Below are 21,178 nucleotides of genomic sequence, written 5' to 3'. Positions count from 1 at the left end.
GCCCCTTGGCTCCTATTTTCTCTCTGCCTGCAAGTCATGGGTAGATCTTGGCCCATTCCCTTTACCATGGATGGAGAACGGAGTTTACAGTCAGGAGCAGGGACCAGGGTGGAGGTAGGGGGGTCCGCTAACCACCCTAAAGACTCAGCGCCTACATGCTGCCCAGCTGCCACTGTCATGTCAAGAAAGGGCTCCCTTGCAGAAAAGAGGGGGTCCTGCCGGTTCGGGGCTCCCCTGGAGGGAATCATCCTTGAGAGCAGTTCATAGAGCTGCACATGATTCCATTTACCCCAAGAGATCCTCCAAACACCAAGCAAGTCTCCTAAGTTCATAAACAAATCAACTCGGATGCCCCCCCAAATAAGACAGCCCTTAAAAGTGCCACTCTGCATTGTAGGATGATAATGGAGGGGAAACTGCTCTCCTCAGAGGGGCCACAGGATTCCTTCCCAGACCCTACCTTGATGGCAACACTGATATTGAGAACCACTCCTTCCAGGGCTCTCCTGGCTAAAGATACAGCCATGTACTTCTACGGGTGCTTCTCTGATGGTTGACCACCTCTGGAGCACGAGTAGGTATAAAGCAAAGCCTAGCCCCAAAGGGGCTTCCAGTCACCAGATGCTAGTGGGAGGGCATGGCAGCAGCAGAGGGGGGACTTGGAAACCCCTAGTGGCTCAGGGGCAGAAGGTGCTGCAGGGGCATAGGAGAGAGATGCTGTCTGTGGGCTGGACCCTGGGTGAGGACACCTGCAGGATGCATAGGACTGTCTACGCAAAGACAAGAAGAGGAACATTCTTGCAAAAGGGACCAAAGCTACATCAGCCTGTGGAGCAGAGGATTGACATAGAGGAATGGAGAGAAATAATTAGGTGAGGAAGTAAGATGGGACCTCAGTACAAGCTAAGAAGATGGATCTCGATTCCAGAAGCTGAACAAGGGGAGCCACCGGGGGTGTTTGAGCAGCAGCCTTGATCTGTATAAATTGGCACCAGGGCACTGTTCACTCAAGTTACTCAACTTGGGCGAGCTACTTAGCTTCACCAAACAGTCCTTTCCTCCTGTTTGCAGTGGAGACAGTAAGAGCACATGCCTTATAGGGCTATGGTAAGACTCACTGAGATCTTTTGACCAAAGACTTGGCACCTGGTGCACACACAAGAGCATTAGTTCTTCTTGCTGTCGTTGAGTCTGAAAGGTTTCTCTAACTTTGGGCAGGAATGAACCTGGGACGGTTATGAGAGAAATGAAGGGAGCCACCCTGCCCCCATTCCTTGTATCTCGGTGCCTCAGAGATGGAACCTTCAGCCAGGTACACTGGGGACCCCTGCATAAGAGGAAGGTCACCCTCCCTCAACAATATGCCACAGGGTCGCTTCCTGTGTCTCCCTCCTTGGACTAAGGGACTAGGGAAACAGGAGACACTCCTGTGGGAGATGGGGATCCTGGCATCTCCTTTTTATGGGTGTGCCCCACTGGACTGTGTGTGTGTTGAGGGGGGACTATATACTCTCCACAAAGCATGACGCCTCTAACAGGTTCTCAGTAAATGTGAATTGGCAGATACATGAGCAAATGTAGGAAGTTGTGTGGTGTAAGGTCTAGAGGAGCCAGGGTTACTTTCAGGTGCTGCCTGGGTGTGTGGAAGGTGCTCCAAGACAGAGCATGTGCGAGGAGTGTTCTCCTAAGAGCTGGGAATCCAGCTGTGTCTCCCACCAGCTATGTAAGCCTGGGCAGAGCCTTAGACCTGTGTTTGAACGCTGAGCTCCTCCTATCTGTGAAGTGGAGGGAAGAAGGACGGTATTCCCTGCCCTACAGGTGGCTGCGAGCATAAGAGCTCAGGGGTGTGGGTCTCAGCTCACTGGCTCTGTGGCCAGAACCCCTCCTGGGGCCCTGGTATGGTTCACCTGCCGCTACTCTGGGGTTTAACTGTGGGGGTGAGTATAAAGACCAAGGCTGGATCTTTTGCTAGGGCAAGGGTGGGTACCAGTCCCGCCCAGAGGAGAGCACTGGGACCACCTGCTCTGGAAGGGGATGGAAGAGTCTTGGATTCTTCTCCAGTTGGGGCCAGGTGTCAGGTGTCTCTAGGAGTCCCCAGGGAAGGAAGTTCTTTGTGTGGAGTAGGGACAAAAACTTTGGTGTCACCCTTGGCTGCTCTCTTTCTCACACGTTGCCTTCTCAGGGAGGCCTTCCCTGGCCAGCCTGTCTAAAATGTCAATATCTATGGCATCCCCTGTGAGCATAACACATCCCCTTGTCCTGCCTTGCATTTTTCTCCTCAATACGTTTTATCATCTAACTTTTGACCTTTTTTTCTTGTCCAAGTAAAATGGAAGCTCTGTAGAGGCGCACGCGCATGCGCGTGTGTGAATGTGTGTTGTCCTTTCCCATATCTCTAGCACCCAGAACAACACCTGGCACCCAGCAGGTGCTCAGTGAACATTTGTTGATTGACTGGCTGAATGAATGAATGAAATGAGCAAAGAGCTCCATCTGAAATCAGAGCCACCCCAAACCCTGCCCCCATCTTTCCCCCCAGGGTTGGGGAGCACCAGACCAGCCTCAGAGCTTGGGGGAGGTTTTGCAGCAACAGCATCCTCCTTCATCAAGTGAGGAAGCAGCCCAGCAAAGTGCTGCTTAACTTGACAGACAGACATGCTTATCCTCTTTGAAGTTTTCCTCTTCCCTGTTACTGAGAAACTTCCTGGGATTGGGACCTGCCAGGGGCAGGAGAGGCAGCAGAGTACATACTCTCTGCCAGGGTCGTTTTTGAAGAATGATCACATTTGAGGGAAAAAGACGAGGTGAATCCAGGACCTGCACAAACTGGGGGTGGGGAGCATACATCTTGGTGGGCAGCATGGCCTGAGCGACGACACGATTGCTTGTGCTTTCATGCAGAGGTCTGGAAGTTAGGCAACTGGGTGGGCTTCCAGAGAGGTGAGGAAGCTGCTGGCCAGAGGGGCTGGTGAGGAAGAGCTGAGCTGAGGACTGGATGCAGCCCTGCTGGGAGAGAGCCCCGGATGGCCCGAGCGTGTCTTGCCGGGACACTGTCATGACCACAGACAGGCAAGGGGCTGGGATGTGGAGTCAAGGGACCATGGGTGAGCTGGAGGGGAACAGGGCTGGGTCTGGAGGCTGCAACCGAGACGCACATGTAGGACAGGTCAGGACAAAGCAGGGTGGCGGGGACCAGGACCAGAATCTGAGCAGAGTTGAGAAGGAGCAATTCTATGAAGAGGCAATATTGTTATCATTGTCTTTTATTCCCAGTTACTCCCAGCATGAAGGCCAGACCCTTGGGTCCAGAAGACCTGGTACTCTGCCTCAAAGAATGTTCTCCTGGGCACCCGAGTGGCTGGCAGCAGCGGCCCTGAGAGCTGTATGCCCCTCATCTGCCCTCTCGTCTGCTTCTTTGCAGGAAAGCGTGGACCTGGGAGAGATCATGTTCTCCTTGTGCTACCTGCCCACAGCAGGCAGGCTCACCCTCACAGTGATCAAATGTCGGAACCTCAAGGCGATGGACATCACAGGCTATTCAGGTACCTCTCCTCCCCAGGTGGCCTGCCATGTGGTCTTCCAGCCACCCAGACATTAGGACTTGGAAAGAGTTTAGAGAGGAGGGGAAAGAACTGTCAGTATTCTCAGAAGAGGAGCACCAGCTCTGGATTCCAATTCCAGCTCTGCCAATTCCTTGCTGTGTAATGCTTTGAATTTTCTAACCTGAAAGAAACAAAACCAAAACCAAAAAACTTTGGCAGGTTGCTTTAACGGATAAATGAGTTAGTGCATGTAAGTGCTTACTGTTGTGCCACGTAATAAACACTCAGTAGATATTAGCTGCTACTATCATTTTCCCTCAAAGGAGAGAGAGAATAAGAAGTAAACACATAGGAGGAAAAAAAATAAGGAAGCTTTCTCGTTACATGAGGCCCCGGCACTTTCGAGGGTTTTGTCAAGTTTGTGTAAATGTTTGTAGCTCCGCACAGCCCAACGGCAGCCCTGCAGGCCCAGTCAAGGGAGCAAAGCCACAGCAAAGCAAAGCACATTTGTATTTGAGTTTTTCCTGCAGGGCTCCCAGCTCCGACCTCGGCACCAGGAATGCTGCTAAATACAGCAGGAACGAGAAATCCTATTCTAGCAACCGAGGACATGCTTGCTTGGGGGCCGCTGCACAGACTGATCCTTTTCCATGATTCTCTAAGCTGTCAGAGAAGCTATTTGAGTTTTGATACAACAGAGGGGTAACTTGAGTCCCAGGAGCCTCCTTCCTCCCTATCAGCTCACATTAGCCCACGAAGAGAAATGGGATGAAGTCTCCCAAAGAGCAGACGTGCAGAATAGTCTGGGTTGCACTCGGAGTTGCAGACATAGGAAAAGGCCTGTTTCCCTCGACCCATCACCCAAGAGGCTTTTCTGAGGAATCAGATTTCCAGCATAAAACTACTCCAGAGGTGCCGATCTTTTATTCATTAATTATTTCTTTTCCTGGAAAATTCCTTAGTGTCATCACAGTTATCGTAAAGAAGGGATGGTCCAGCTGCAACTACCCGGGCCCAGGTGCAACCTAGTATAGTTGGAAGATGAGGAGGTATTAGACCTTGAAAAATGAGATTTTTGGGAAAGGTAGCTGGAAAGAGCTGAAGTAATGTGTATTTGTTGTCCCTTTGAGTCCCTTGGAGCCTCTGACCCAGCCCCCACTGTCTCTGTGCAACACTCACATCTTCCAGGCCAGATGCTCCCCAAGATAGTGCCCACCCTAAGTCCTCTCCTTCCACTGAAGCTCCCACTGCACTTTGGGGGGATATGAGGAAGAGCTTAAAGAGCCTCTTCCGACGTGTGCAAAGCTCTCAGGCCTCAGCAAGTTGGCTTCCTCCAAAAATACAGGCAATGTAGATTTCATTTTAATATCCAAAATAAGTGCATGCCAGGGACAGAAATTCACTGAGGACTCTCAAGGCTGCTGAGGGAAATAGGATTTTGCTGCCTAAGTCCCCACACTATCTTCTCTGGTGTAATTAAATTGATGTGCTAGAGAGGGAGCTTATGGCAAAGCCACTGAGGTAATCATAACGGCTGTTCCACATCAGAGGGTTGGGGGAAAGAGATTTTTCTCATGCTAAATTCTAATCTCCCTCTTGCAATTGACCCTCTTTTCTACCTGGGTTTGGAATCTACTATTAAATCTCCACTTGATTCTGGAAATTCAGGGGTCCTCTTTTTGTTGGGGATTTCTGTTTGGTCCACAGATGTAAGCAAATATCTGGAATAGTGCATGCAGCACAATATGCATTGAATAAATATGTTTTGAATGAATGGATGAATGAATTGACAGCATGAGGAGCCTTGTCAGAGGGCGAAACAGTGGGGGCATGTGTGCTAGGGGCCTCTCAAACTAGATCTCCTGTTTGTGAGGATGAGTTTGAGGTTGCCTTCAGCCCAGACTGCTTGGATATTAGGCCAAAGTAGGGAGTGAATGGAGCTTGTTGCCTCTTCTTGATTTCTATAACATTGACCCCCCAAACCCGAGGGTCTTCCTATTCTCCTCAATTTAACTAGTCATGCATCAATTCTTTAAGCCCATCCACTGGAACGATGACATAACACAAAATAATCAGAAGGATCAGGACACAACAAGGGTGGTGAGTAAGTAAAACCACCCATCTCCACCACATCTGGTCTGTACTGATTTGAGTCTAGTGGTTTAAAATGTAAATTTTGGAGTCAGAAAGACCTAGGTTCAAATCTGAAGCAAGTTCCTGAATCTCTCCAGCCTCAATTTCCCTACCTATAAAAGGGGATGATGATGATGATGATAGATATTTTACAGCATTGGTGGGAAGTTTAAATGACACAATGTATATAAATCTCAACACAATGCCCGACACATACTAAATGCTGGGCTATGATGGCTCTCATGGCAATGGGGCTGAAATGCACCACCTGCCTTTATGCTCCCTCTCTCAGCTACCTAGAACATCATAGGCTGTTAGAGAGGAAACAACCTCCAAGGTCACGTAGAGCCAGCATCCCACTGGAAGCCACCAACTTTTTGCTCTAGAGAATCCTAAGGAATAGGCATCTCTCTGCTTTGCCTCTTGGACAATCACAAGATGGATGGTTTCTTCAAGGGAGATACACCCACTGAATTTTATAAATGGATATGCCTCGTAGGAGTAAACAGAGTTGGAGAAGGAAGCTGAGAATTTCCCAGTCAGTAACAAGGCATTTGCCTAGTGGCCTCCGGGACAATTGGCTCTGCCATATTTTTCCAAGCCTAGTGACATGGGACTCTGCTGTGCTGTGAAAGTGCATGGAGATGGGCATGGCAGGCAATGGGGCAGCACTTGAGCAGCCACAAGTCCGAAGGCACTTTCCAGGGCAGTGTACACCTTATGGAGAAGTGGCTGTTTTAGTGATGGGTCTTGGAGTAAGCTTTACCCATCTGACTGCTTGGACTTGAACCCTGCCCTGGGCATATCCATAGAGAAGGGAGCCCACAGACAACCAGAGAAGTTGCCTCACAGAGGTTCTAGGAACTCTGCCTTCCTTTTTACTGAAAACACCTCCGAGAAAGGGCCCTTCCAAATGGGTCGTTGGAGACAGCAGGTTGATGAAACACCTGCTGTTTAATCACGGTCTCCCCAGGTCCCTCGTAAACCCAAGTGCCCCTGTGGTTAAGGCATAGCTGCCCTGTCACATTAGTTAGTCGGCAGCTCCTTTGAGAGTCTGCAGAAATGCCTTCAAGGCTTGGAGTTTCTGATCACGTGTCGGAGTCCTCCCTAGCTTCCCCATAGCTGGGTGCCTCAGCTGCCACCTGATCGATGCTCAGGGAGTATAAGGGCCTGATGGGTGCTCAGGTGCTCAGGAGATAGAACCACATGCCTGTGCATCAAGGCGTCAGGCAGCGGCCGCTCGGCCCCCGCCTCCTAACAGATCCTGTGAACCCTGGCTTTTGGGCAAGCAGGTATCTCTGTACATCAGTGTCTCAAAAGCTGTTATTACCTGCAAGTCGCCCTCCCATTTCTTCAGCTATGCAGCATAAATAACAATTATGATGGTGTCTAAGACACCTGTGCTATGAGATACAATGGATGTCACTTCACTTGGATGAGTGGAAAATTTCAGGGTAGAAGGATGACCACAAAATACCTATTCAGAAAACTAAAGAAGAGACAGGGATGGGAGACACGTGGAAGTTCAGTAAAAAGACATCTCCTCTGGGGATGGAGAGGATCCAAGATCCCACTGAGAAATGAAATGTCAGCCGGCTGCCCTGAATCTCAGAAGCCGCCTTACTCACGGCCCCCACCATAGCTCCCTCCTCCTCCTTTGCCCAGAAGTGGGCAGGAAATAGCTTCCGGGGAAGGAGAGAGCAGGGCTCTTCTTGATGCCAGCTGGAAATGAGCTTGTTGGGACAATGAGACCCATAATCCCGTTGTCAGGTAGGGAGGACATGAACAGTGCTGTGATTGTCGCTGTTCATTTACTCTGACACACTGCTACTCCTTGGGTGTCATGGGCTTCTATTTTTACCCCCCTTATCCTTTGGTTAATAATGATGACAAACCCCCAGAGAAAAGGCCTCCAAGTAGGTGAAAGGAAGAGTGTGACTTGTTCAGCTTCATCACCCTTTGGAGCCAGCCAGCTGTCATGGAGTGGGGATTTAGGGCCATGAACCGCATACCTATGGGCAGGTGTCCTGTCTGACTTGAGGCCATTAATGCAAGTCCATTAGGCACTCTCCCAATAATCCTGAGGTCGCTAAAGACTCTGTGTTTATTAAGCACGAGGTGTCCTCAGAGACAGGTGTGCTACATAAATACAAGGTGGTTTAATTATCTTAACAACCCACCGATACCATCGGATGAGCTACAATAGGTCTGTGGCTTCCATCCCTCTGTTGCAAATGATGTTTAAGGACATCTGGTTAACATGCTCCCTTCCCTTCCCATCACCCCCACTGGCACAGATCCATATGTCAAAGTGTCCCTGCTTTGTGATGGGCGGAGACTGAAAAAGAAAAAAACAACCATCAAGAAGAACACTCTTAATCCTGTCTACAATGAAGCCATCATCTTTGATATTCCCCCAGAGAACATGGATCAAGTCAGCCTGCTCATCTCCGTCATGGATTATGATCGGTAGGTGTGGGGCCCAGAGGGCCACAATTCCCTGCATCTCACCTCCCATGTCAATGCAGGATGGGCTTCCTGACCTCAGATCTTGTGATTCAGGGCTCGGGAGCCCATTGGCCTCAAATCTGGCTCCACTCAGGAAGAGTGCCAAAGTATGAGGAAGAGAATAGATTCCCCTGAGCAGAAGCTCAAGTTTTGCTTTCCAGGAGGCACATTTCCATCAGGGACCAACCCACCCATCAGCGTCCCTGAATTCACCCCTGCTGGGTCCTATTCCTCCCTCTAGCTGCAAGTCCCATCATGGATCCTCTCCATTTCTGAGGCTGTTACCATTCCCACTCAGGGATGGCCGTGTAGCCTCCCAGCTGACCCCTGCCTTCATCACTCCCTGACTCGAGCCAGCCAACACATGAAAGGCACACCTTCCTCAAAGACCACTTTTTTCTGGGACCTGCCCTTCTCAAGAACCATCACTGGTTCCCATTACCCAGGCCCTTCTCCTGGTTCCTCAAGGCCTCCTAGAATCTGGACCCAGCATAATCATCCAAATTAATTTCCCCTCCCTTGGATGTCTTTCTTCTCTTCCACTTACCCAAATCCTCTCTCCTGGCAAGGCAGGCTCAAAAATGTTTTCTAGGGGATCCCTGAGTGGCTCAGCAGTTTAGCACCTGCCTTTGGCCCAGGGCGCGATCCTGGAGTCCCGGGATCAAGTCCCACATCGGGCTCCGGGCATGGAGCCTGCTTTTCCCTCCTCCTGTGTCTCTGCCTCTCTCTCTCTCTCTCTCTCTCTCTCTCTCTCTCTCATTCTCTCTCTCTCTCCATGTCTATCATGAATAAATAAATAAATCTTTTTTTAAAAAAGTGTTTTCTAACCACCCCAGCCACAAAAAAAAAAAAAAAAAAAAAAAAAAAAAACCCATGCAGAAAAGCCTTCATCCAGGATTTTTTAGCACAAGTTCTCGGGCATAGTAGGTGCTCGCTGAACATATTTGGGTGATGACTGATGTTCTTGCTGAGTCAATAAATCACATTCTAGCTACTGGGGGTATGGAGAAATGGTGCTGAGAACAGGGTAATTTATTTCCAAACGCCGATGTCTCAAGCAAGGGCGTGATGTGCTAGCTGAGTCAAATAAGGAAGAGACTTAAATTCTACCATTCCCTAAAGTCAGGCCATCTGCCCACCATTTCCTGAGATTCCAAAGCAGTTTATAACCTTTTTCTCATCTGCCTGGTGCCAGTGTCCACCCAAGGAGGCTGCGCCAGGTTTCACTGCCACTGGCACTCTGCAGTCCTGCCAAGCATCTATTTTCAGAGTTCAGCACTCCGAGTTAGACCTGCCGGGCAGACTCCCAGCCCCCAGGACCTCCCTTTCTGACAGCGCGTCTGGTCACCAGCGCCAGGCCCTTTGTTTCTCTCTCAGAGTGGGCCACAACGAGATCATAGGAGTGTGCCGCGTGGGGATCAACGCTGAAGGCCTGGGCCGAGACCACTGGAATGAGATGCTGGCCTACCCGCGGAAGCCCATCGCACACTGGCACTCCTTGGTGGAGGTAAAGAAATCCTTCAAAGAGGTGGGTGAGGTCGTGCTTGGCCCACAGCATGTTTGCTGCATGGCCACGTGGGCTGGAGAATGGCAGTCAGCAGCTGTGCGACCTGGCCTTCGTGGGTCCTGCCCCACGGGGTGTGCAGGGGCTACGTGCTTCTCATCCAGGGCATAATGGGCAGGAAGGAGATGGAAGAGGACAGTGGGAAGCTGCCTGATGGAAGAGCCTCCAATGTTGAGCATATTGAAAGCGACATTGAGTTCTAAATGGAAAATTAAAACTCGGAGGTAGCCTTCCCCGCAGCTCCACTGTGGCAGGCCCAGGACGCTTTCACAGAGCCCCCAGGCCATGTCTGTCCTTAGGGGGAAGCTCCAAGAGGGTGAGACCAGAACTTGACAAGAAATTCTACCCATGTCGAACCACTGTGTTCCCTGAGGCTCTAGCCAGGCAGTCCCAAGGCTGTCCTTCATTGCCTCCAAGCAGATGGCCGGAGACAAGAGCATGCTGCCGCGAACGTGAGTTCTCCCGTTGTTGGAGAGTATGGCTTCAAGGCGTCCTGCTTTCTGACCTGACCCCAAGAGAGGTAGAGCAGATGGAGCACTGCCCAGGGTCCTGAGGCTCGGGTTCCAAGCTTGGCCCCCTCGGACTTGCTGTATAATTTTGAGCCAGTCATTCCTCTCAACTGCAAAGAAAATGTCCCTTCCAGTGATATTTACAGCTGGTTCTCCCTCCACCAAACTCCATCAATGTGACATCCTACAATTTATCATCCCATGGCTCCCAGGCCTCCTTTTTCTCAAATGGGTTGGGATATGGGGGTAGCCAGGCAAGCTTTAAACCTCATTTTGAGTATCTCATACCCCAATTTATATCCTAAAAGGCAAGGTGGTTGTTTGTTCATCCGAGGCTTCAAGCCTGGGAAGTCTAGAGCATAAAATTAGAAAATCTACTAATGAAAATAAAACTTTAGTCATTACACCACATGGCCCCTCACCTTAAAAGCTGTCACCTCAAAAACAGTGTACAGTTGACCTCTGAACACCATGGTTTGAATTGTGTGGGTCCACTTATGTGTGGATCTTTGTAAATAAAAACAGTACTACACTATGAATGTATTTCTTTCTCCCTCATGACTTTTTTAATAACATTTTTTCTCTAGCTTACTGTATTGTAAGAATACAGTATAGAATTCCTATACCATACAAACTATGTGTTCATTGGCAGTTTATACTATTGGTAAGGCTTTTGGTCGACAGTAGGTCATTAGTAGTTAAGTTTTGGGGGAGTCCAAAGTTATATGGGATCTTTGAATGTGTGGAGGGTCAGCACCCCTAATCCCTGTGTTGTTCAAGGGTCAACTGTAATCTTTTCTTCAGGCTCTGGGACACAGGAAAGGTGTGGGCAGCAAACCCAGAGGACTTGCCTGCTCTCCCTTTTCTTCTTGATGTGGACAGGCCTGTTTCTACCTGCTTCCAGCACTGTGAGAGACTGAGGGCTGTGGGAGAGAGAGGACTCCAGGAGCCAGGGCCAGTTGTTTGCCTACTGAGCTAGGAGTGCCTTCGAGGCTAGCATGGAGAAATAAGGCAGGGACACAAAGTTCCTGTTCATCTGAGGCTTCATGTTTCTAGCTTGTGGTTGTCTTGATTTTGCCACAGCTGTGAAGCTTGAGTGATGGAGGCCAGAAGGTTCCCTTTGCAGGAGTGGGTGAGGTACTCACGACCCAGCCTCTTCTGGGTACCTCTGCTTCCATGGGAGGCAGCACTGGATAGAACTATAATGACCTGGGGACAACACTTGGCACCTCACTGAATGCAAGGTTGATTCAACCAAGGGAGAGTGCTGGGCCCCTGTCTGCCCACCCCCGCCACAAACACACATAAATACCTTGGAGATATTTAAGAGTAGAATAAGTATACTAAAATGGTCAGGATGATCTAAGGGCAGGAACATGTAAGGCTAAGAGGCCCCTGATGGGCTGCAGGGCTTCAGGCAACTCATTGCCCCAGTTTCCTGGTTGGTGAATGAGGGGGCAGGCTCCTAGCATCTCTGCTTTTCTAGGAAACTCTGATTCTAAATGATGATGGGTGGAGCCGGTGAGTCCTCATGTTGCACCAGCTCAGAAAGCTAATTCTTCCCATAACTCGCAAACTGAAGCTACCCTGACCAGAAGGTGGCTGGAGTTGAGGGTGGGTGCAGGGAGGCAGGGAGGTGCCGGCACTCGGTTACAGAACCACTCCGTGATGAATACAACCTAATTAAGCCAAATAATTGATTCCGAGTCTCATTTCTTTGAAAACTCTGACTCACTAGCCCAGACTACAAAAGAAAGAGAGATAAAGTAGAATCAAGCCCTTGAAAATGAATATTTGATGAGACAGTAAAGGGGAAGTAACAGTATACGGAGAACGAAAAGAGAATAAATTGATTCATATCCTTTGGGTTTACTTTTTTCTTGACCTCACACACCAAGCTCTGAGTCTGCTCGTCCCCCTTGCACTCTCCTACCATTTTCTGCTCAGCTGATCATTTCTCTGGATGAAGAAGCTGAAAATGGCATTCATCTTGGCAACTCAGGATTTCACCTGCACTTTTAGCACCCACCGTTTAAGTATCTTTATAAAACTGCATTTCTAAAAATCTACCAGGCAGATATGAAGTAAATCCTCTTTGGGCTCATGTGCTACATTGTACTCCAACATTCACCACCTCAATCATCCTTAGAACTCTCCTCTTGCCTTCTTCGTTCTGTTCTGGACATTGAGCAAGAGCCTTGCTCCTGGAAGTGTCTCTCCCGTTTGTATAATACATAAAGAAATCTTACCCCCCGGCTCCCGGGAAGATACTTGGCATCGTATCTATAAAGTACTCTCTATTTATATGGTACTTTTCTTAAGGCATTTCAAGTGCTGTGATCATTTCTTTTTTATTAATGAGAACAGAGGGCACCATACCTGCTCGCTCGTTTGGGGTTTTAAAATAAGGTTGAGGGGAACAAATTAACCAAAGAGGTATTTTTTTCCCTGCTGGGATATTTTTGTGAATAGAAGTTGATTAAGCTCCAGCCAACATCCTTCCCGGCAGTGGCCGTGGCCCCTTCCCTCTCAGCACTCCTGCCCAGGGCTGCATGTCGTTGCTGTCACCGTACACAGAGCTGAGGCTGACCAGCAGCCTTCTCCAAGGCATTTTATCATGAAGGGCCACATGGAAATCAGCTTCCAGAGATCCTGTTTGAGTGTGACCCATTTCAGAACAACAAAAGGTCTTCCTGGAACATAACTGCCCTGAAACGATCACCTTCCCGGGTGCTGGGGACCAGTCTTTGCTATTTCAGAGCCACCTTGATAAGCCTGCTGGAATCATTCACCTTCCTATTGTCCACGAACCCCATCTCCCTCCTCTGTTTAGCTTCACAGAAAAAGTCAGGGTCTGTCAGGGAAGCCAGCGTGCCTTCTTCATTTGTCCTGGGTTAACAATTATGCTCGGCGTGACTTCTCTTTGGGCCATTATATAAAGAGAGAAAGGTACTCTATGTGGCCATTTCCCCTTTTCTCCTCAGAATCAGTCCATCAATCAGATTGTCTAAGTGGCGTGCTTACCCAGGGGAGAAGCCAGTAATTACAGGGTACCTCTCACCAACACTACAGGCTGGCACAGGAAAAGCAGAACCTCTAAAGCAAAGGTGTGTTAAATGAGAGCCTTAGTGATCATCTTGTGTCACCTTCTGGTTAAGAAGCACTTGAGTCAGAAGTCACAGTGGGCTCAAACAACCAGGCATTTATTTATTTAAAATATCTCACCAGGGAAACCCTCGGTTGTGATTTCATTCACGTGGATGCTGCAAGCAGAGAGACTACCATCTGGAGTTAGGAGTAAGTACCTGGTGTGGACCTGAAGAGGTTAGGTTTCTTACACTCTGTGTGCGTCTCCTTCTTCCCCTGGTGTGGCCCGATGCTAGGGTGGCAGCAGGATGGAGCAGAAGGAACACCAATCTGGGAGTTAGACTTGGTTTCACATCCTGGCTCTGCCCCTAACTAGCTGTGTCTTGACTTCTCTGTGTCTTGGTTTTGTTATGTGCAAGGACAAGAGAGTGACCGGATGACCCCCTAGGCCTGTTCCCCGGTCTGGCATGCTAAGATCGCTCAAGCCTAGGGCACATAGTGGTGATGATCAATATCCGATTGTCCAGCGTCTGGTTAGTTGTAAAGATCTGCTGGTTGGCCTCCACAGGGAGCTCTGAGGGCCTGGGCCCGGGGAAGGTGACAGAGGCTTTCTGTAGAAGTGGGAGCACATGCAGGTGTCCTGCAGGTCTGGGTCCCTCCTCAGCACTGTGGCTTTCCAGTAGGAAATGTTGGCTGGAAAATGGTCTACTCCTTAGGTGGCTCAGCTCTGTCTAGAAATGGCTGCGTCATAGGCAGAACTGCATCCTTCCTCCTCTCACCCCCACTCATGCATGAATGCAGAAAGCATCTTCTACTAACCCATCATCCCGCAGTGGAGACCCTCAGAGATCAGGGGAAGCACAAGAGATCCATATTTCAGGTCAGATAAGCCACCTCCACCACCTCCCTGATTCTCTGGAGCCTTGTCCCATGGGCACCTGGGAGAGGTTGGGGTCTCCTCAGCCCCCAAAAAGGATGGAGTGTGCAATGGACATTGCCTCACATTGAAGTTACGTGGCCCCATGACGGGTCGGGAATATTCCCGAGGTCAGATCTTTGCCCAGAACGCACTGCTCCAGCATGCCTGGCTTTTCAATTTAAGGAAGGGTCGAGTGGCTCAGGCTCGGGTGCGTCCATCCTCGGCCTTCTCCTTCGCTCCATCACGCCTCATTACGTCACCCACTTTGACAGAAGGGTCAGGGTGGGGCCGACAGGGCAACCTGTGAGATGGGTGAAGGCGGGGGGATGTTCTGGAAAGGGGAAGGGGCTGCCCTCCTCACACCCCCACCTCCTGGCAAGGGGGGTGTGAATGCCAACAGGAAGCATTAAGCCTGAGAAAGAGCCTGACACTAAAGTGATATCAGGTTTGTAGCTGTACTAACAGCTCCCAGACAAATTGCTAATAATTCATGATGGTGGGTTCTTGGCAGTAAGGGCATAGTCTGTAGACTGCCTCTTTCACTGCTAACATAATCCGATTTTCAGGGTGAAAAATGGCTGAAGCACTCAGAAATGGCCCAGTCACAGCACCTCATTACACACACACACACACACACACACACACTCACTGCACACAGTGAACACTTTAATTATCTCTGCTGTAAGTCTTTTTTCTTTTTTTAAATCAGGTATTCTGAACTAGAAGCTCTATAGCTCTTTTCCTTCTGTTTTTGCATGGCTGACAGCAAAATTCAAGCCGGGCAGGGTGAATCCAGTGCATGGGCCAGAGAGGTTTCAAGAGTGAAATGCAAATCCCCTTGGCAATCAATAACCAGCCTTCTCCCCTCTCCACAGTGGCAGGGCCGGGCTGCCAGCTTTGACAGCGAGAGCTCGTGCCCGTCTCCGAAACCACCTCCCACACCGTGAGCCATGCGGCCGGGTGACATCAATGGGACTCAGCGATGTTCCTTTTTGCACTTGTTCAACCGTCCAAACAGTGCTGCGCAGAGGCAGCGGCAGCCGTAGCACGAGTCTTAACCACTCCTGCGCAGGTCAAAGCCAAGACACTTGTGTGGCCAGACCCGTCTTAGTCTTTTGTGTCTCCCAAGGTGATGTTTTCTGTGGTTTTCACTTTTTATGGATCTGCTGCCAGGAGGAGAAGGGGTGGGGGGTGGGTAGGAAAGAAAGAAGAGTAGGGAGCCCAGAAGCTGGTTCATATAAAATGCAATGTACAATAGTCGTCTTTTTCGGGGGAGGTGAGGTTGAGTTCCTGCAGTTTCGTGTCTCCACCAAGCTCCACAAGCCTGGAGAAGAAGGATGGGGGATGGAGCCATGACTGCTTCTGCCATGGCCTGCGGAAGGATGTGAATCGGGCCGAGAGCCTTTACAAGTCTGGTTACCACACCACCCTTGGAAGCTCTTGGTGACAACGATGATCATGATCGTGATGCGGACTCCTGGTCCTATGATGACATCACTGGGGCTCCGAGACGTGTGCACACCTTCCGCTGGTTGTGCAGGGCTCCTCGCCCCCCTCCCTTGTTGACTTTCCTCATCAGTTGAAAATGTCTTGATTCCTCACTGGAACTTAGTCACTTTCTTTAGGAATGATTCTGCTGAAACTAAACATGCCATATGTTTTCTGGCACACCACAGTTAATGATCGTATTTGTTTGAAAACAGGATCTTTGTTCTCAAAAATAACCTTCATTGTAAAGAAGAGAAGGCACATGTTCCAGAATGACTTCTGTGTTATGCATAGCTTTATAATTCCATGACATATCAAGCAACTGTTTAAAATGCCTAAATAGATCAAAGAAAAACCTAGATAAACTGTTCTTTGGGGACTGGAGAGTTTTTATCCAAGTCATAGCTGGAATCCATCTTTCCATGAAGAGAATCTCCTTGATTGAAACAAAGTCAGCTTAAGCCTATTTCAGACCCCTTGACTCTAGGACAATATTCATCTTAAACTTTAGTTCTATAAATTACTAAGTACTTCAGTGTTTGTTTTGGTGGTAGTGATGTTTTTGTTTTTATTTTCTTCCTTTAGATCTCTACCTTAGGCCAAATTCAGTCTAGGAAAAAAAGATGTTTCAACTCTTCTGTGTTGTAATAGTACATTTCTGTTGAGTTAATAGTGGTCTTCCCACCGACCATCTATAACTCAGTTGATTTGCTCGATTTCAGTCTGTATAGCCCTGGTAAACTCGTGGAGGTGAGTTTCTACTTTATCTGTGATTACACAGTGCCAACTTCCAGAGTTGTGTGTGTGACTTGCAAAAGGCAAGTCTGCTGAAGAACCCCTTCTTCCATCAATGGAATCTCAAGAAGGGAAAAGTTATTCACACGCCTTGTGTCTTACTCTTTATATATGTCACATGCTTTAGGAGCAGAAACTCAATAAAGTAACCCTCACTTTAAGCCAAGTTAACAGATTTCTCTGCTGATATAGCTTTAGGCAGTGTCTTCTACCCAAAATTCAGACTGGGCATGAGGATGACCAGGATATTGTAGCCAGAGAGGTTTTCAGCTTAGAAAAGTAAAGGCAGATAGACCAAACTTGATTGCATACTGAGCCTTAGGCTAGGAGCTAATGTGTCATTGGTATAAAGATCAGTTTCTCCCTAAATTGTCTTGTGATTGATAGTCATCCTCGTTAGGAATACTGCAGCTGGATGTTCTTTTGAGAGTGAGAGAAAAAAACACACACACACACACAAAGTCATGACAAGACTCAGAGCAGGCCATAAACTTCATTCTGTCTCTTGACTCTAGACTGACTCCATCAAGATAGCCATCTCAATCATTGAGCAGATGCTGTGGGTCCTGCAACTAGGCAGGGGACAGTTGACTTTCCTGGGTCATGAGCAACCCAGAAACTAGTATGAGAGGGTCCTTCCAGAAGTGATCTCAAAACGCAGGTCCAGCTGCCTTCTTCGTATGCCCAGATGCATAAGGATGACCACTAGACTCCTGGAGAAAGGAGTGTGATCTGTGTGAATTGGGGAATAGTTACTGTTCTCGGACATTCCTTTCTTGTCCAAGCAGCTAACTTACATGAGTGAACCTCCCAGTGGTTTTGGGAAATCATTTCCTGAGCAGATTATGGTCAGTCCCGCACCACCTACCCCACTGCTACCACTCCCACTACAGCAATCCTGGTAAATTACTATAGGCTGAGAAGCCCACCCCAGGGAGGCTCTCCGCTCCAGGAGCCCCGCACCCAGCGTCTTCTGGGGTGACCAGTCCTCAACCTGAAGCATGAATGAACATGAATGTCTGCCAACTTCGTTATCTAGCCCAATACCTCTTCCTCGAAGATGAGAATCAAATGAATTACAAGTTTCAGAATAAAATGAAATACAAAGTTGATTTATTTGTTGGCTTCTCTGCCATGAAAAACCTCTTTCTTGGGTTGGCGTTTTGAGCTTTGCTGAGGCCATGATAACTAGGGCCTTTTGCATCTCAATGTTTTGGTTTTTTTTAATACAAAGTTCCCACCTGTATTTAGCTGTGTTTCTGTGCTGAAAGATGCCTCTCACCCTTCCTTCGCATACTCAGGATGTTAATTAATTGCAACATCATTTAAAGACATTATGTTGTTAATTACCGCTTCGTGTCTCCCCGCCCCTGTCACAGCCTGGAGTTTTTGTTCAATTAAATCTCTGTCTCTTGACCATTTCTCTTGTCATCGCATGTTCCTGAAGGTTAGCTGTCTGCATACACACGGAACACAGCCCGGTTTTATCTTTAAACTTTGTTTCACATAGATAACCCCCTCCCTTCCATCAGAGGGACATCAGATGGGCTTGTTGGTTTTTTGTTCTGCCCAAGGCATACCTGCAGACCCCGTCAAGCTGGAATCCACCTGTGTTTTGTCAGACTTATGGCTCACAGAGCATTCGGTTCGCGGGGCTGTGCTGGTTCCTCAGCTGTTGGGCTCACGAGCAGTCCCTGCAGGTGCCGCTTCTCTAGGGAAGCAGGCTGCACGCTCAGAGCTGGAAAGTGCGATTGCTCTCGCCCACCAGGAGAGGAATTCTGCTAACTCTCATAATAACACTACTTGGCCGAGTGAGGAGAAAACTCTACTGCAGCCTCGAATATTTAAAAAGAACATTCTGACTTAATAGAATAGCCTCTCCGCTCACCCCCAGCTTTCAATTAAATTAGGAAGCAGTCTGTAGAGAGGAGAGTGGTAGGGACCCTCGGCTCTGACGCACCTGCATCTGAATTACCTGCACTCCACAGTGAGATGCCCCCAGGGAGCTGCGCTGCTGAGGGAAGCACTCTGCCTCGTAAACACACAGCCTCCCCTGGCTTCTGCCTTCCGTCAGGTCACCCATCAGCCAGCGGGGTTGGATGATGTGCGGCTGTATCGGCTGTATCCAGAGCACATGGGGTGACGAGGTAAACGTGTCTGGCCGGGTGATGCGGCCTTAACAACCTTCAGACTTCAGTGGCTGCAGACAACGAAGGCTCACTTCTCATCCGCGCTCGCTCGTCGGAGTCACAGATCAGCAAGGGGGGGCTCTGCTCACCTCCTCGGATTCATTCCAGGGGGATTCAGCGTCTCCAAGGCCGCTGGCTGCCGCGCCCGAGGGAGAAAGAACGCTCTGCAGCCTCTCCTCAACACTCTGGCCCAGAGGTGACACATGTCCCTTCCCTTCACAGTTCATTGCTCACGACCACGCATGTGGCCTCCCAGAACACAGGGGTTCAAACACCCAGGGGAAGAAGAACTGGAAATAACTGGTTCACACTCAGGATGACCACAGCGAAGTTAGCAGACCCGTGGGGGTGGCAGCTACTGACGGGCAGGTTCAGAGATGCAAAGACAAGCTGCAGTGCATTCACTGTTGAATGAACTCAAGGACTAGACTGAACCCCATGACCGTCCCTGGCTCAGACCTGAATGCTGCCCATAAAGAGCTTCTAGTCTAGCAAATTGGCAACATCAGTAACTATGGTCCCAGGTAGAAAGCGGGGAGTGCAGGATGGGAGGTAAATAAAAGGATCCAGGGGTCCAAGAAAAGAATGACAGCTTTGAGAGGGAGGGGACATCTGATCTAGAGCTCTTAAGGATGGGTAGGATTCAGGATGGGGAAGTTAGGAGGAGGGGGCATATTCCCGGCTGAGCGCTCCACACACCACACCACCAGGCTGCAGACCTGGTCCCTGCCTCATTCCTCCCAGCTGCCTCCGTGAAATGGGCCTGCTGCCCCTCCTCCCTCCACTGCTGGCTTGCCTCCTGCTCCCAGGCAGGCTGATGACCCAGAACTGCGAGGTGGGCCTGATTTTGAGGCTCTGGCTAGCTGCCCCGCCTCATTCACTCACCCAACCTCCCCTCCACGGGCAGTTTTGAAGCCACAGGCCACTCAAGACTTCGTGATTTGTCCTATGTCTCACTCCTGTTTACAGCAGCGAGCCCCATCCAGATGTCTGATGCCCTAGGGCAGGGAGCAGGACTGGCATCCCCCTGGCTTTCATGGAGCTGGTTCCCAGCAGCTCTCCCAGCATGGCTGCAGCAAGCCCTCCAGCAGAGACTGGGACCCAAGAGGCTGGCAGGCAGTTGTAGGCATTCACCCGAGGGGTGGAGTGCTGAGCTAGGCACGGGGACACAGGGAAACGAGGGCATCTGTACAGGACACAGTGAACACAGATGCACAACACAACAGGACTGAAAGCTGAGCAGATCTGGAAGTCACGAAGGAGGAAGGGGTATTCAAGAGTATTGAGTGCTCTCCCACTTGAGGCACAGGAAAAATGATGGAGCCTTCCATAGAAACCGGAGACAGCAGAACAAGGAAGAAACGATGAGTCCAGCTGGGGCCAACTGAATTTGAGGTGTGGGAGGGATGTGTAGCAGACAGCTTGGTTTGAGATGCAGCTTGGCAGAGAGGTCAGGCATGAGAAGTTCATTTATAGAAAGCTTATACCCCAGAATGAGAGGTGGGGACAGGAGGCTGACACGGCCACGTGGGCACAAGTGGACAAGGAGAGTCTCAAAGAGGGCTTCTTGGAGAACCATCAAGATTTAGAGGGCAAGGAAAAAGAAAGTGATGTGAATAATAATGGAGGTGTGCCCAAGCAAAGCTGATAGATGAGGATGCAGATCAATAGAACTAGATCAATCAAGGGCCTCAGAAAATGATTCTTCACAAGTTCATCCCAAGTGCTTGAACATGACTCGCAAGTCTGCCTGCACCCACACTTGCAGGGACCCACGGCTCTTTTTCCCCCTAGCCTCTGCTCTTGCCTTTTGTGTGTGTGGTAAAATATATTTATCTTCAATTTACCATTTTTAAGTGTACATTTCAGCAGCTTTCAATATGTTCACATTTTTGCACAACCATCACCACCAGCCACCTATAGAACTTTTCTCATCCTATGAAACTCAAACTCTGTATTCATTAAACAGCAAATCCCCATCCTCTCCTCCCTGTCCACCCTTCAGCCCCTGGCAAAAACCATTCTACTTTGTGTCTCCATGAATTTCATTAATCTAGGTAACTCCTGTGAGTGGAATCATATCGTACCTGTCCTCTTGTGTCTGGATTGTACCACTTAGCAGAAGATCCTCAAGATTGATCCATGTTGTAATGTGTGTCAGAATTTCCTTGCTTTTTAAGGCTGAATAATATTCCATTGTATCAATACACCACATTTTGTTTTCCATTGATCTGTTGGTGGACATTTGGGGTGCTTCCACCTTTTGGCTATTGTGAATAATGCTGCCACGAAGGGGGGTGGTGTACCAATATCTCTTCTCGTCTCTGCTTTCAATTCTCTGGGGTATATACCCACAAGTGGAATTGCTGGATCATATGGTAATTCTCTTTTTAATGCTTTGGGGAAGTGCCATACTGTTTTTCATAGTGGCTGTGCCATATTAC

At 49.1% G+C, this 21,178-nt stretch overlaps 1 protein-coding gene and 1 long non-coding RNA gene across 7 annotated transcripts in view; one reads left to right on the top strand and one right to left on the bottom strand.

The window, feature by feature from the left end:
• SYT6 (synaptotagmin 6) overlaps positions 1-17,964 on the top strand; it is a 60,929-nt gene extending 42,965 nt beyond the window's left edge. For 2 of the 5 annotated variants that reach the window (XM_035700628.2, XM_025453455.3), the window contains exons 4-7: positions 3,422-3,542; positions 7,973-8,144; positions 9,561-9,711; positions 15,138-17,964. In XM_035700628.2, coding sequence (XP_035556521.1) covers positions 3,422-3,542; positions 7,973-8,144; positions 9,561-9,711; positions 15,138-15,209 — 516 coding nt within the window. In that variant the 3' untranslated portion in view covers positions 15,210-17,964. Of the gene's footprint in view, positions 1-3,421; positions 3,543-7,972; positions 8,145-9,560; positions 9,712-13,484; positions 13,554-15,137 lie in introns of all 5 variants that reach the window. The other 3 variants (XR_007403088.1, XR_007403087.1, XM_025453457.3) reach the window with 3 other exon arrangements.
• Positions 3,260-21,178, bottom strand: part of LOC112664174 (uncharacterized) — a 33,480-nt gene continuing 15,561 nt past the window's right edge. For both annotated transcript variants that reach the window (XR_004806059.2, XR_003139548.3), the window contains exon 3: positions 3,260-3,723. This is a non-coding gene — a long non-coding RNA (uncharacterized LOC112664174). The remainder of the gene's footprint in view (positions 3,724-21,178) is intronic.

This window comes from Canis lupus, chromosome 17 (assembly GCF_003254725.2).
Source record: "Canis lupus dingo isolate Sandy chromosome 17, ASM325472v2, whole genome shotgun sequence".
Taxonomy (NCBI): Eukaryota; Metazoa; Chordata; class Mammalia; order Carnivora; family Canidae; genus Canis; species Canis lupus.
The sequence above is the reverse complement of the archived record's forward strand: the minus strand, read 5'-3'. Positions and strand labels throughout refer to the sequence as shown.